This window comes from Cataglyphis hispanica, chromosome 13 (genome assembly GCF_021464435.1).
Source record: "Cataglyphis hispanica isolate Lineage 1 chromosome 13, ULB_Chis1_1.0, whole genome shotgun sequence".
NCBI lineage: Eukaryota > Metazoa > Arthropoda > Insecta > Hymenoptera > Formicidae > Cataglyphis > Cataglyphis hispanica.
The window spans coordinates 727,727-743,297 of NC_065966.1; the positions used below are offsets into that span (position 1 = coordinate 727,727).

The following is a 15,571-nucleotide window of genomic DNA, read 5'->3' on the forward strand; positions in this document are numbered from 1 at the left end:
CTACATTTACGTCACAGTCGAGTCTCGTCGTGTATCGTTTTGCTATCGGAATTTCTTTTTTTTTTTTCTTCCTGACAGGCTTAGAAAAACTCGTTTTTCGATTCGCTGTCGACGCGATGTGTTCCAAGGGTAGCTACTTTGCGCATTCATGATCTGATCTTATTTCCATCGCAGCTAGATAAATGGTGTGCAATATTGGCTAAAGCGCGCACTCTCTTTGTCGATCGTACATTGCAAAAGTGCACACAAGGTCACGAAAGTCTACGCGAGTCCCCACGATGATCCCCCGATCATTGCACTTACATATATATGAAGAGCGCGAAAAGATCTTTCTATGTTCTTTGAGAATTTGATTCGTTTTCTTCATGAGGATGTGTAATCAATCAACTTATCGTGAATTTATTGAATTACATTCCTTTGTGTGTGTGCGCAAGTTAGAATTTTTTTTCTATTGTTTGTATCAATATCAATGTTTTGTAGCTTTCTTTGCCAATGTATATGACGTATAGGTTTCGTAAGAGCTACTTTGTTCGCTTTAATAAACCAGTTACAGAGATTTAATAACAACTATTATGAATATGTTCATTTATTACATCACTCTCGTAACGCTGTTCTTGCCGCAGTATTTTATTAAAAAATTTCCATATTTAATTTCCTGGATGACAATTGTTTGTAAACGGCACTTACATCATAAATGGAATCTTAAAGAATAAGGATAAATGTAAATGAAATCATTGGCTAAAAATGGAAAATCTAAGTTTTTTCCAAAGAAAATTTTAATTTAATATTAATATAAAATTATTAAAAAATAATTACTATATCTATATCTATTTAATTAATTATCACAAAAAATTAGAAGAAGTCATGATTAATCCAAGAAAATTTATTGGATATTTCATTTACCTCTCTAAAGATTTTAATTATTTTTTATTTGAGAATATACTATATAATGCTATATTATGCTATATGTATAAAATTTTATTTTATTAATTTTTATTAAATAGAAATAAAATTAGATCAAATTTCGATTCTGTACGCTTGAAAATTTATGGAAAAAATATAATATTGAAAATTTATATCAGAACTTATATTTTTAAAATAATATATATATATATATATATATATATATATATATATGAGATAAAATTTTTAAAGAATTTAAGATATTTTACGAAGGAAAGGAAATAACTTTCATTATTTTCTTACATTTTATCTATGTGGTGTTACTTTTCTCTTGTAATAAATCTTCAAATATATATGTATACAAGATACTATAAGTGCACTCTTTCCAGTATGCTTCTTGAATTTTTGATGCTTTATTCAATATACAGATGAGTCACATTGACATTTTATTTAAAATTTAAAAAAAATATGAAGAAAGAGAAGATGCTAGCAGAAATAGATTTCTTCTTACTGGGCCATTCTCGGAATCACCGCAAGAATATAACAATTTATTGAGCACGAGTCATTGTTAATTAAACCGAGCCCAAGATACCGATGCGATGACAAAAAGAGAGATAAAGACAGAAGAGAAAGAAGAAGAAAAAGAGAGAGAGAGAGAGAGAGAGAGAGAGAGACAAAAAAAAACTAAGTGAACCAAGAAGTAGTGATTTTATTAGTTTTATCAAAAATGTTTTTTTTATTTTTTTATAAAAATAGTTTTGCTTGTTTTTAAGAAAAATATTTTATGATACCATTTTTATTCATCTCTCTTCTTCTCTCTTTTTCTTCTTTTCTTTCATCTTTTTTTATCAAAATTGATTTCATTATAATTTTTTAGCAATCTGAGGGTAGATTCGCTTGAATTTGTTTAACTGCCACCCTCTTCTTGTTCGGAGATGTTCGAAGAAAAGGGGAGCGTATTCTCCGATGCTACCGCAACTGTATTTTAATTTTCCGCCTACTATTGCTTCTCGCCTCTCACGTTATAGGCTAGCTTTAATGACATGCAATTTTGCAACGTATCTTTGCCAAGTCCTTGGAACGGGAGACTATATAAACCGAGTGTTTATAATTGGTTGGGCTAGCCGCGAGGATTTTTAACCACGCAGGATGTCGTTCTACGCTCTCGCCGTGTATTGCGCTACCGTGTTTGTGCTCGTCGCGGCTCAGGATCTTGAGCTTCGTAAGTCCTTTATTCAACCATCGATCTTTTGTGTCTTTAAGAAACGTTTTTGTAAGCTTTTGAGTTCAAATCAGTCAAAATTTAATCATCAACGTCTTAGTTTTGCCTCGAGAAAGAGACTTTTAATAAAAAAAAAAAAATATAAAAAATAGTTATAGTGATAGTCCCAGCTGATATTATCCAGTGTAGAAAAAGAATGTGTGCTTAAATTTAATATGCTATTGTACGATTATTTCTATGTGATGTAGAATCTTTCTTCATAGTTTGCTCAAGGTGAATATCATGCTTTGATAACGCGCTTCTCACCTGCAATCATGTAATATTTTCGATTATTATACAGAGTAATGTTAAATTCTGAAATTAAAAGCCAATAAAATACAAACTGTTTGTCTGCTATAAAAAATTAAAATCTAAAATTATTTTATATTTATTATATATTTTATATTATTATATTTTTATATTATTTTTTATATTATTATATATTTTATATTATTATATATAATTTACAGTGTAGAAATATTTGAAATAATTAATTGTTTATTTTTACATATATATATTTATTTAACGTACTTTTTATATTTTTTACGCAGCGGTGCAGACTTGCAAGCGGGATGCGGCTGACTATACATCTTGCCTGAGACTTGCAATGCAAGAAGCATGGTCAAATTTCGTCGCAGGTATAAAAAAAAAAAAACGCTGATATTATTCTTTGTTTTTAGACTTTGAAAGCAGCACTTTTTATTATATTACGTATATTATAATTTACATATAAATAAGGAAAAATATATTTTCTGTTATTTAATTTATTTTCACATGCCCCTATATCTCTCTCACATAAGCTTTGATCTCTTTTGGAAGGTATCCCGAAATTAGACCTGCCACCTCTGGATCCATATTTTCTTGATCACCAACAGACCGTGTACGAAACCGGTGACTTACTCGTAGATGTAACTGTCACAAATGTTAACATCTATGGACTTTCAAAGATAAACTTTTTGGCTGTGAGGCCGCATCATTCCGACGATGCCTTTAGATTGGAAGTCGATGTCGAGTTGCCAAAGATGCTTATCGAGGGTAATTTTAAGGCGAAAGGAGCTTACGGAGCGTTACAAATTGGCGGCGAAGGTGCGATAATTAAATAATTAAAAATTTTTTAAAGAAAGTTACCCAACAAACAAAAATATCTTATACATCCTTGTTCTCTAGATAAATATTAATTATTGTTTAACTTTTCTAATGTTGCATAATATTATTATTATTTATTATCAGAAAATATCAGAAAACAAACTAGAAATAAATTTTCAATATCTTTTTTCATATAATTTATAATAAATTTTTAGCGTAAGGTATGTTTTTTTTTTTTTACTTTGTTTATATGTAGTGTGTTTATCTTATCAAGAATTTGGAAGCAATCTATTAAAATATTAATATTTCTGATTAATGAGGGTTTAATTATTCTTGTAAAAAGAATATAATCCGTCTTATTATTTACGTGGTAGGAGCTTTTAATATTAGTCTGGAAGATATAAAAGACACATGGTTCATGGACGGACCTGTAGCAAACGATAGATGGACGCTCGAGCATTTCCGTCTAACTCCGGAAATTGGAAAGATGACAGTCTGGTTTAGTGATATGTTCAATGGCAACGAGCAACTTAGTAAGTATAAATGTAACATATAAATTTAAATTTAAAATAATTCTACGAAATATTTTTTTTTTCTTTTTTTTTTAAATCTGAGAACGTGTTTATCTTTACTTGACTATGAGTGTGATAATCTTCATTAGTATCTTTCTTACATACATTTATATAAGAATCAACTTCATAAATTACTCAGATTATCTTATAAAGAGACATTTGATATAACAATATTACCTTATGTTTTTATCTTAAGCCCTGAAATTACCTATCATTATCTCGTGTATTATCTAATTATCTCGTTATATCACTTTAATAATTCCTTGATAATTATTTAATGGGAAATACAGACACATATGTATGCATCATAATTCTTCTTATATAATGTTGTTTATTTAATCAGTTTGCTTCTTTCATGCATCGATACGTTGTATTATCATAGCTAAATTTTTATTTTTAGACAACGTGGCTCTGAACTTTGTGAACGAGAACTGGCCGTCGTTGTACCGAGAGATGTTGCCGTTCCTGTCGAAGAACTTGGATGATTATCTTACCGAAGTGGGTAACCGCATATTCTCGAAGGTTTCCTTCTCGAAGACGTTCCCTTGAGGGCCTCGAAGATTATTCCTCGTGCTAGGGCACGTACGTAATGTAGTTTAAATATAATCGAAGGTGCGCCGAATTTTTGCAGCAACGAATACATCATTAGACGATTGCTCGAAAAATCGGCGCGGAGGAATGCAGAGTTCCTCACTTTCTCTCTTTAAAGTCTGCAGGCATTCCGACGTGATAATTTCTGTTTCTCTTTGTAACGTGATAGTGTTAGAATGATGAATTTGTACATCGAACGTCGACATGCGTGTGAATAATGCAGCGAGTTTGTTATAATTATGTATAACGTGTAAACAAAGTAGATTATATATCATTGTTACTATTATTGTGTTACTGCTATTCACTAGCGAACTTGTTTATATAAAGCACAGATGTATTAAAAATGTCGAGGAAAATAGAAAAAGAGTGCCAAATCGACTCGACAATTCTTTCGAATGATTTTTAACCTTTTTAAAAGTTTCTTCTCTACAATAATTTGTCTAAAATTGTGGAACATACACACACACACACACACACATTTAATTGACTTATTCATATCAGCTGCAGAACGTAAAAATAAATATTGTATTGAGAACTTAAGTATAATATTTATATAAACGGATTGAAATAATTAATCTCTCCTCATGTATATATTAATTATGTATTTATATTCCATATTAATTATTATACTTTATCAATATACCATTAATTATCATTGGCTAAGAAACTATAATACCACATTCAATACTTAATATCATAATTATTTACTATAATCTAAACAACAATTGTGTTTTTTGTCAACATATGTTATTTTTGTGCCTAAAAATATACCTCTATGAAGATTTAATCTCTCAGTACAATTGTTTGCTTTATGCACACAATTTGTCCAATGAATAATAATTTAAATAAAATATATTAATTTAGTACTTTAATAAGAACACTCAATATTTCCAAATAAGGAAACGAATAATATGCTATAACGTTCGGTTCCACCCTATTTGAGATTGATTATTTATTTCAATGAGAGAAAGATAAAACAATCGCTAATGAAGATGTGATGTAGGTACATCTTAAGGTGTAAGGAACGATTCCACTGGTAAATGTCGTAGCAGCTGATTGACAATTTCCGCAAAAAGCGCCGATAATTTTTTCTTCAGCTGTGGTTCCATCACTTTTAATACTTCTTGTCCGTTTTCTCGAAGGAAGAGATTGATTGCCTCGGCTGTAAAAATTGAATAGAAATGAGAGGAAATGTAATGTGATAAAAAAAATAGTTAATTATAAAAAGTTATATAGCATTCATATTTATGATTGCAAAAAGTCACAAAAAAAAAGAAAAAAATAAATAAAATTCTGATATTTATTACAGTTACACATAATTATTTAATATAAATTTTTATAATTTATTAACTAACAAAAAAATATTCTAGCTTACTGAGTATTCGATTGTTTTTAAAGATCTTGCTGACTCGCATTTGAACATCTTTCACTCCGAGTATTACATCGAGATTTTCGACATTCAAGTATGTCTTTCCCTCTCGTGATTTCGTCGACACAGTCCCTTTGACTAAAGCTGTAGCATCGCCGAAGCGCGCGTGAAATGTACCGTTTCCACTTGCGGGTAAAATTATTAATACACCAGAACTGCAAAAATTAAATCTGATTAAGCAGAAAATCTATCCTTTCAAATTAGAAAAAATACATTCTTATTCCAATTATATATTGGAATTTAAACTTTTAGACTTTATTATAGTATTAATAAATCTTTAGAGTTCCTATAGGAATATTATCATATTATTAAATGAGAGAAATTTTATATGCGAGAATGGAAATAATTTTTACTTATATATAAATGTATAAATGAATAGGTTTTTATCTATGAAAGGTAGTTGGAATACTACTCTGCTAGTCGAGTTGTGTATAGCCGAATTTATTTACCTGGAATAATGCGCGTCTAGTATAAGGGCTGGCATTCGTACAATAGTTTGGAAGGGCGAGCCAAGCTTAATATCCTCCACTGTATAGTTACTTGCCCCTTTTATGTAAAGGTCACGTAGCTGAATCTTGTAACCGTTCACACCACCTGTCAGGGAGAGAGTCAGCTCGTCCATCTGTTGAAATTTACAGAACATGGTAGCCAATGCGTAACGATGCAAATTGATACAAAACTTTCGCACAATGCATAGTGTAATTTATTTATCTTGTTACAATATATATATATATAGCTTGCAACATTGAATGGGTATTTCAAATGTAATATATAATTGCATTACATTATAAGTTTTATTACTTGTATAATGTAAATAAATATTTAATTATATCTATATTTAAAACACTTGTGTTAAGGACTGTAAAAATAAATAGAAATTTCTTGAAAGAAATTTTTGGAAATATATGCTATATTAAATATAATGATATAAATTCTATGTTATATTGTTTATATTATAATTTAAGATAAAACTTACACGGAATGGTTCTACTGAAGGCAATTCGATTTCGGGTATTCCGACACTCAAATAAGGTCGTAAATGATGTAAAGCGTCAATCAGACAATGTACCAATTTTGGGTCGGTCCTGGAGCATTGCTTTACATATTCCGCTGTAAATAAAGAGAATGTTGTATATTGGTTACTATATTTTTACATATATTTAATCATATGTATATTTCATTATTGAATTCAAGAGGGAATAAATATGAATTTTTTAAATCGCAATTTTCTTGCGCTTTCTATCTAAAGCAGGAGAGATTTAAGTAGCTCTAGAATGAACAAGTAAAAGTGTTGATGAACAAAAAACATTTTAGTTGATAGTCATGTTAAAAGTGAAAATATTATCTTGTGACGAAGTACAAGAGCAACATGTCACAAATTATTGCAAAGGTCATCTAAGCTAAGAGCTTTGTCCCTTTTGAGCGAGATCTCGTTTCAAGATCTTTTGCAATTTAGATTACTCAATATATGTTTAATATACATGATGAATAAGTTATACACAAATGGAATGTATATAATACATACTTATATACGTATGTATGTGCATATTATAACTATACTCATTATAATTACGTTTTTTTCGGAAGTGTTGCACTCTATATTTCATCTAATAAGTTTGAAAATAAAAGAAATAAGATTAATTATATTGTAATTTTTTAACAATATTTGACAATTATATTGGATTTATAATAAATTTACTACAATAATGTTTGAATTAAATACAAATTTTACACTAACTTTGAATATACTTGACTACAACATCACAGCGGAAATGAAGATCCGGCCTTTACGACTGTCTACTGCAATTGCATGCAGAAAATTGCACATGTAATTTAACTTTAAATTGTTTCTTCTTTTAAAAAAAAAGGATTTTACGATATAAAACAGCCAAATTATTTTCTCAATAACAATTTCTTGCAATTCTAAGTTGTAGTCTTTTTGAACTTTTCGTAGATACTACATCCAGTCTAATTAACCATCGTGTAATGATGATAATATCACATGCCTAATAATTTATCAGATATTTTTAGCAAATAATAAAATTGGAATAAATTATATTATACCATTTATACCATTCAAGGTGAAACCAATCGTTTTGCGATAATTATTCAAATTCAAATACATAATTAAAATTTTATGAATATGTAACGACTTATTTAATTTTAAAGACATTAGTGTGTTAAATTAGCAAGGAATATATTCGATTACTCACGGCTTGAATCAGAGGAGAGAGTTACCGCGCAGCCGACAAGAAAAATGACCCACAGCCTCTTGGTCATGATTTTTTCAAACAGTCGCAGCAACGATTTCGCGAAAGTTTCGATTATCGTTCGAGAAATCCCGATGATTGCACCCACAAATCTGTTCTATCTTTTGCAAACTGGATACGAGATTTTGTCGCGAAGGAGAATCACTAAGACGACGACGATGAGTTCGACTAAGGTCTCCCGCAAATCCCATGAATAAACGACTTCTGTTAGAGCAAGACTGACTATGCAAGAGAGGGCATTGACAGATGGTAGATCTCTCGTATAGCTGCACTCACGGATACTTTCACTACTGCAATATGCACCTTCTTCGTCGACTGCAACGGCTGCAACGGCAGCCGAGGCTTACACGGATTGTGGAGTCGATTAGATGAAAGTGTCCTCTCCAGAGAACATGTAATGACGTCTGACACACACTGTGTGTCAAGCAAATTTCTTATGTAAAAATTATCTGTAATAAAAATATGTAATCGTAGATTAAGATAATACATAACAAGAGAATAAGAGCCACTCCGATTGATTTAATTAATCATTGATTAAATTACGAAGCGATCAAATGAAAAATTTTTAAATTACACACATTTCTTTCATAATAATTACTTGTCAGAAAAAATTACGAGAAGTGTAAGTTAATTTTATTTATTTCTTTTATTTTGACTAAATAGATGATATCAGATTTTCAACTTGAATTTGCGAAACATGTAAAGTTTCGCGAAGCAAAATTTATGAATGTAAACAATGCAATGTAAACAATAAGTATGATGAGAAATCGTATATACACAATGGAGCATTTTCTTATAATGATGTAATAAGTCATTTGCATTCAACTACACTTGAGCTGTTTACATTGTGCAATAGAATCTGATGGAATGTACACATATTCGATTAATGACAGTTTGTGATCATGAATATTTAAGACACCAATAAAATTGTCTCTCTTATATTATCTTAATATTTCAATGTTATAATACTAGAAAAATATTAAAAATATTATAACTGATGTCAAAAATATTTTGGTGTTTAATATATAATTTTGATAATAAATAAAAAATTTAATAAATTAATATTAAAAAGTAAAAGTAAAAAAGCTGTAATAAATTTTGTAAACAAATTTATTACAGCTTTTTTACTTTTACTTTAATATTAATTTATTAAATTTTATTTATTATCAAAATTATATATTAAACACCAAAATATTTTTAACATCAGTTTTAATATTTTTAATATTTTTCTAGTATTATAACATTGAAATATTGATACTGAAAGAAATATGACGCAATTTGTGAAAATTCGTGAAATATTCGTATGCACATATATGATTAACAAGTGCTATGTCTAATACAGAGAAATTCGCCATCAACTCAAGAACAAGTACAACGATCCCTTGAGACAGGTTTTTTTCTTGTTCGTCATTTTGTACTTTTCAAGGATAGTGATATTTGCTTCATATCAGGTTGGGCAGAAGGTACAGAACAGCATCAGACAAGTTTATTATTGAGTCTCGCGTTGCCGAGCAGACATCTTCAACGTCTTTGTTCCTAGCGTTCATAGTTTAGGTAAGAAAAAACAGCGACACGTAGCTGTAAAGATGTATATATTCAGATAATTTAATATCTAAATCATGCGTCATAATTAAAATTATATATTATTCGATTCGAAATATTCGGATAATCTGGATAGTTTCGTATATTAATGTATCAAGAGTTGAGATTATCAGAATTAAATTTGTTTATTCGGGTCTAAGCTAGTCATTAAATAAAATTAGTTTTATAAAATTAATATTGCACATTATATATATATATATATATATATATATATATATATATATATAGTCCAAAATTTATTAAAATTATATACATATCATGTATATAAAAATGCAATTATATAAAAATTTTGTGTTATTTTGTATGCTCTTTATATGCATATTTATATTAAAAATAAACATTAGTTCAAAATTTTAGTTTAATAAGACCTTTCTTTTTACAACGAAAATTATAGTCAACTAAAGGTTGCCTGTCATTTAAACATCTAAATATTAGTTAATCTTTTTTTTCTCACATTCAACAAATATTTTCAAATTAAATTTTTACTTTTTCTCATAATAAAGGTATTGATATTGATGTGTATTTATTTTTATTGTGTAGTTATAAAACATATAAAAATAATTAAAAACATTTTTGTTTTAATTCTAAATGTGAAAAGAAATTGAATTATTCAGAGAATCAATCAGATATTTAAATATTAGAAAATGTGAATTATATATATATATATATTTTTTTTTGATTTTTTTTTTTCATAAATAGTTGTCAATTATATTAAATTCTTTTTTTGTGCCGTTATTTGAAGTTTGATTTACATTTACATGAAATTAATTTAGAAAGTAAATAAGATTTGATTTAATTAAATCTTAATTGCAATATAAAATAAAATATTTGAACATAATAAATGCATCAAAACGCTATATTATCATAGTCGCGATTGCTTTAACAACGATCTCTTATAGCAATGTTAGGTAATGTTAGATAATCCCTCACATAAGATTAGTTTTCTCTCTTCCAATGTTGGCGCGCAAGGGATTGGTTCAAACATCAAAACTCAAAGGAAAAAAAAGATTTTGCTAATTTACCATTCCCACTTGAAAGCTGTTTATTTCTCCCCGATCTTAACTCAGAGAAATTACATAATTACCAAAATTTTGTAACACAGGAGGCAGATCGCTAAACCTTTTTCTCAGATGTATCGTGGACGGTGAAAGTGCAAGGATCGCGCGCTCTTCGTCCACTACAATATCTCAAGTGAACTATTGCAAATATCAATAAGTGCACACTAAGTGGTGATTTTTTTTACGTGCTTCAGATTTAATTAACAAAAAAGGAGATAGAAAGAAAAATGGCAAACGAAAAGATGTTAAGAAACCTCTTGATTGCATTAGTAATGTACGCTTCGACTACCGCAGTTGAATTTGGTGAGTACATTTGGTAATTTTAAGGAATTTCAAATTTTTTTATCCTTGATATTGTTGAAGAGAAATGTGAAATTTATAATAAAATTCATAATTCAAAATTTATAATTGATGTAAGGTAAGTAGTTTGAAATATTCGATATATATTTCACAATATATTCTTCTTAAATTTCTTTCGGCTGAAACTTTCATTTATATAATATGTACATATACTGCATATGTTATATCATAATTAAGTATTCTCAAAAATACAGTGAGCGAAAAGTGCGATACATAATATTACTTTCCCTGAAAAACTAAAGACATCGATATATGTATAATCATCTTATAAATCGACTTTAAACAAAAAAAAGTAATACTGAATCGCTTTTTATCGTTGCTTCTTCTTCGCGAAAGTGGCTTTCGTTTTTTTATATTGTGTGTTTCGGCAATTTGAATAATACAAGAGGGATCAATAATTAATAAACATTATAATTTTATTGCTCGCGGAAAATTTGACATCAATTTTCAATTTTATTTATATGAATAAAATCTTTTTAAGAAATGCAGCATTGTACTACATATTATCAAATGCAAGATATACAAAATAGGAAGTGCTTAGAAGAGAAAGTAACATTATTTGCTATTGCACATGGGCATTCAATGATAATTGGACGTATTTTTGCAATAATTCGTAAACATCGCATATACTTGCTAATTTGATTTTAGTCATTACAAATATTTCACATAATTTAAATTACCTCTTTTTTCGTTTCAATTGTAATAAAACGTACAAAATACATATTTAAATTTAATGTATGAAATCAATTGGAAATATTGTATTGTATTACAACAGATTAAATAATACATATTATTTCTTCGCATATGATTACTTACCAAGATAAACAATTTTCAAGATACGCAGCAAAAAAGTAAAGCATGTTAAAAATTATCTTTAGAAACATCGTAATAAAAATTTTATATTATTATTAGTTTTAACAAAATCGTCATATCAGTTTAATATTCTAAAATTAACTTGCTTAATCAAATTATAATATTTTGTACATAAAATTTGATACTATCTATAATATTTAATATTCACAAATGTTTTCTTGAAAAGATAATTTTAAAATTTTTAATTTGTCATTAAAAATATAGTGTGCTCAACATTTTAATATTATATATTTTTAATCATTAATTAATTAATTAATTTATACAAATTATCTTTTATACAACATTTTTATCTATCATATTTTCTAATGCTGTACATTTATATTTACGCCCTAAGACAATCATTATTAATCATGTGTGCTTTTAGAGGACAATTTTAAAAATTGTCATCCTGACAAATTGGGTTTCGATGCCTGCGTACGAAAAGGATTAAATGCGATTCAGCCTTATTTCAAAACTGGTCTGTCGAAATACAATGTGCTTCCGCTTGATCCATCTTTTATCAAAGAGATAACTGTCACGAGGGGAGTTCCGAATTTCGGTTTTACTTTAACTCTTCGAAATGTCACTGAAATCGGATGGACCTTGAGTAAAGTAACAAAATTCATCTCCGAATTGAGAAATTACAAGGTACATGCGCTATATGCATCGATATAATTAATAACTTTTTTAAGAGACATTTCAATTTATTACATATCTATGTATCTTACATTTTATATTAAAGATAAGAATATATTAATTTAGGACTATAATTAGCATAATTATTTTGCTCATTTTACTTTGTATACGTTTAATTTATACCGGAGAAGAAAATTTAAACAAAAACAATAACGCGATGTAAATAAAAAAAACAATTAATTTTTAAATATTGCATTAATTAGATTGTATACACGCAAAGCTTCCCGAAAAAAGGGCTGACTGGCAATTACGAATTTAAAGCTGCATTATTCAGCTCCACTATAACAAACAAAGGAAAATTTACGCTCAACTTGCGTAAGTGTTGTGAATAAATTTATTCTATATGCGTGTGAAAGTTTCCTATAAAACTTTATAGTGAATATTACTAATTATAAGTTTCGAATTTTTTGAATAATATTAACCAGCTATGTGAAAGTGTGAATGTTCACTTAAAAGTGATTAGAAAGTTGTCTTCTGATCTCTTACTGTAACCATATTTGGCATGTTTTATCTAGTATTATTTTGAGCACAATTAAAGACATGCGAAAAAACTACTCTGTTTCGATGCAAGAAAAATGATCATACGATTTTTTGCTTTCAATGCCATGTGTGATTATGCCTGCATTATAGAATTAGGAGAGAGATATATAATCTTAAAATAATCTATTTGCAACTTTTCTATTTTATGATACGGTATTCCTTCTTACTCTGCAGACGATCTAATGCAAACGACCACGGTGACTAAAGTACCCGGACAAAAACTGCGAGCTGAAATGGACGTTGAGAGCATTGGAGATCTAGAACTTCACATCACAAATCTTTTATTTGGCAAGAAATATCTCGAAAATATCCTCGATATGATAATCAACAATACGTGGCAACCAAGTTTCATGATAACGAGGCGTCTGATCAACGAACTTGTCTCGATCGCCTTTACAGACATCTTCGATAAATCTTTCCGCAATTTTCCGTTCGAACAGATTTTCAAATCGAACCAATCCATAAGTTGAATCAATCACATCATTCAATTGAGTAACTTAAAAATTGGACGAATAAAAGAGCAAATCTTTTAATAAATAAGTTAAATAGTAATTAATTAATAAATTATTAATTATTAAATAAGCGAATAAAGTGTAATTGTCGGTTCGGTAAACAATGTTAAATCGCTGTTAGAAAGGAAATTCATCATAATAAATTTCATTTTGTTGCGAAAATTTTTATATGTATTTCGTGTATTTTCGTGAAATCTTACGCTGTTTTTCTTACGTTTATATAATCATGCGTTTTCGCTATGTAAGAATGATTCAGCACGATAGAATGTAAGCATATGTGAGACAAATATATGATAATATTTCTTATCTTTTTGATATTCGATCTTTACACTATATAATCGGCTAGCATTAAGTAATTTTCGATACTATTTATTATCGATATTAAGGCCATTCATTAATTCGGCTTACATGCTATAATTACGTCTTCCGTCGAGCATTAGCGGAATGCTAAGCTTTGATCAGAGAGTGCTTTCATTTTTTGTCTGAATAGCTGCTTGCCTTGAGAAACTGCGGTCTTTGACCGTGTATCTATGGAACATGGGAAGATCGTATCATAATGCAATACCGAGTCAGAGAATATTGATATGCGCGATTGATGATTCCAGTATTTCCAGAAGGTGATAACATTAATTTCAATCGACAGGCGAGTTATTATATTTATGTCGAGTAGCTATGTCCTCGACCCTCAGTCTTATGTCATTCCAATAGTTATTCTAATGCTTTAATAAATGTGCAACTGTGAAACTTATATTGTGAACTGTAACATCTTAATTCTATATACAAAATCTTCCTTTTTTTATACATTTGCATAATATAAATTTAAGAAAAACTCCATATTATTGGTAAAAGTAAAAATAATTTTAAAATTATTTTAATTAAGCTTCAAGTTTCTCTTTTCTTGGAAAGTGTGCACAAATCTATTTTAATTTACAAGAAGCAAAAAAGTTATATAAGTTAAAATACATTGACAGATTCACATATACACAGAAAAGCTATACTGGCATACTAATTGTAAGATTAAAAAAGTGTCATAATAAATGTAAATTGTGTACGACAAGAGACAATGAAAAATTAAAATTAAAAAAAAAAAAATTTTAAGGTTTTTTTTTTAATTACACGCTCCTTGCAATTTATTTGTGTGGCTGACATTTAATAAATAGAATTCGAAGGACTTTATATTTTCGTAAATTGCCATTTCAAAATTAATAAAATTACATTATTTAGAATTATATCTGCAATTTACGTTTCCCGATTTTGTTTTACCCTCACGTCTAAATGCAGGAAATCCGACTGGCGTCGATCTTCCGCGAGCATGTGTGCGCGAGCAAATCAGAAACGTGACTCAAAACGTACGTGACCGAGGCGATTAACGGTGTTTAACACTCTCATAGTCCTCTTTCGGCTGTTCTATGACGTCCACTCTGACGTCCACCCAGATGCTTTCCATCGTCCATATTCATCGCACATTTTCATTGTCGACTATCAAGCGGTTTATGATGATCCATTCTACTTTTATTATCCGATTTTTACAGACTTAGTCTTTGAATTGTTTGCGTACTTAAATTGCGCAATTTAATTGATCAATCGCAATTGCGTTAACGGATCGTACTCGATTTAATGCACGCGATGCACTCGCATCGTCTAATTGTTCGATTCGCTAATTATTAGAAATAGAGAAAATTTTTTGCTATCTTTTCCAATCATTAAGCGCGTACCACTTTAATATTGTTAGAAAAGAAAAAGAAAGTTAAACAAACACCGGCAATCATCGGGAAAGTAAGCGCCGATTCCGAAATTAATCTATGTGTTTCTTCGTCCTCCTTTTCGATATATATTCGA

At 29.0% G+C, this 15,571-nt stretch overlaps 3 protein-coding genes across 3 annotated transcripts; 2 read left to right on the forward strand and 1 right to left on the reverse strand.

The window, feature by feature from the left end:
* Positions 1 to 1,986: 1,986 nt before the first annotated feature.
* On the forward strand, positions 1,987 to 4,791 carry LOC126854174 (protein takeout-like). Its single transcript, XM_050600620.1, has 5 exons — positions 1,987 to 2,125; positions 2,716 to 2,802; positions 2,984 to 3,250; positions 3,625 to 3,783; positions 4,223 to 4,791. Exons 1-5 carry the CDS (start codon positions 2,053 to 2,055, stop codon positions 4,369 to 4,371), a joined length of 735 nt encoding a protein of 244 aa, XP_050456577.1. The 5' UTR covers positions 1,987 to 2,052; the 3' UTR covers positions 4,372 to 4,791.
* A 204-nt stretch (positions 4,792 to 4,995) lies between these two features.
* Positions 4,996 to 8,361, reverse strand: LOC126854176 (protein takeout). Its single transcript, XM_050600621.1, has 5 exons — positions 8,056 to 8,361; positions 6,819 to 6,952; positions 6,292 to 6,464; positions 5,789 to 5,997; positions 4,996 to 5,575 (listed from the first exon to the last, which is right to left on the reverse strand). The coding sequence occupies exons 1-5, from the start codon at positions 8,120 to 8,122 to the stop codon at positions 5,424 to 5,426; spliced, it is 735 nt and encodes a 244-aa protein (XP_050456578.1). The 5' UTR covers positions 8,123 to 8,361; the 3' UTR covers positions 4,996 to 5,423.
* A 2,393-nt stretch (positions 8,362 to 10,754) lies between these two features.
* LOC126854172 (circadian clock-controlled protein daywake) lies at positions 10,755 to 14,835 on the forward strand. The gene is made up of 4 exons (XM_050600618.1): positions 10,755 to 11,075; positions 12,370 to 12,632; positions 12,884 to 12,995; positions 13,395 to 14,835. Exons 1-4 carry the CDS (start codon positions 11,000 to 11,002, stop codon positions 13,688 to 13,690), a joined length of 747 nt encoding a protein of 248 aa, XP_050456575.1. The 5' UTR covers positions 10,755 to 10,999; the 3' UTR covers positions 13,691 to 14,835.
* The last annotated feature ends 736 nt before the right edge of the window (positions 14,836 to 15,571 follow it).

Coding starts and splice junctions, on each gene's coding strand:
- LOC126854174 (XM_050600620.1), top strand. CDS start 2,053: ATGTCGTTCTACGCTCTCGCCGTGTATTGCGCTACCGTGTTTGTGCTC. Junction 2,126..2,715: donor GGCTCAGGATCTTGAGCTTC/GTAAGTCCTTTA, acceptor TTTTTTACGCAG/CGGTGCAGACTTGCAAGCGG. Junction 3,784..4,222: donor CAATGGCAACGAGCAACTTA/GTAAGTATAAAT, acceptor TTTTATTTTTAG/ACAACGTGGCTCTGAACTTT.
- LOC126854176 (XM_050600621.1), bottom strand. CDS start 8,122: ATGACCAAGAGGCTGTGGGTCATTTTTCTTGTCGGCTGCGCGGTAACT. Junction 6,465..6,818: donor CTTCAGTAGAACCATTCCGT/GTAAGTTTTATC, acceptor AAATTTCAACAG/ATGGACGAGCTGACTCTCTC. Junction 5,998..6,291: donor CTAGACGCGCATTATTCCAG/GTAAATAAATTC, acceptor TAATTTTTGCAG/TTCTGGTGTATTAATAATTT.
- LOC126854172 (XM_050600618.1), top strand. CDS start 11,000: ATGGCAAACGAAAAGATGTTAAGAAACCTCTTGATTGCATTAGTAATG. Junction 11,076..12,369: donor GACTACCGCAGTTGAATTTG/GTGAGTACATTT, acceptor GTGTGCTTTTAG/AGGACAATTTTAAAAATTGT. Junction 12,633..12,883: donor CCGAATTGAGAAATTACAAG/GTACATGCGCTA, acceptor TGCATTAATTAG/ATTGTATACACGCAAAGCTT.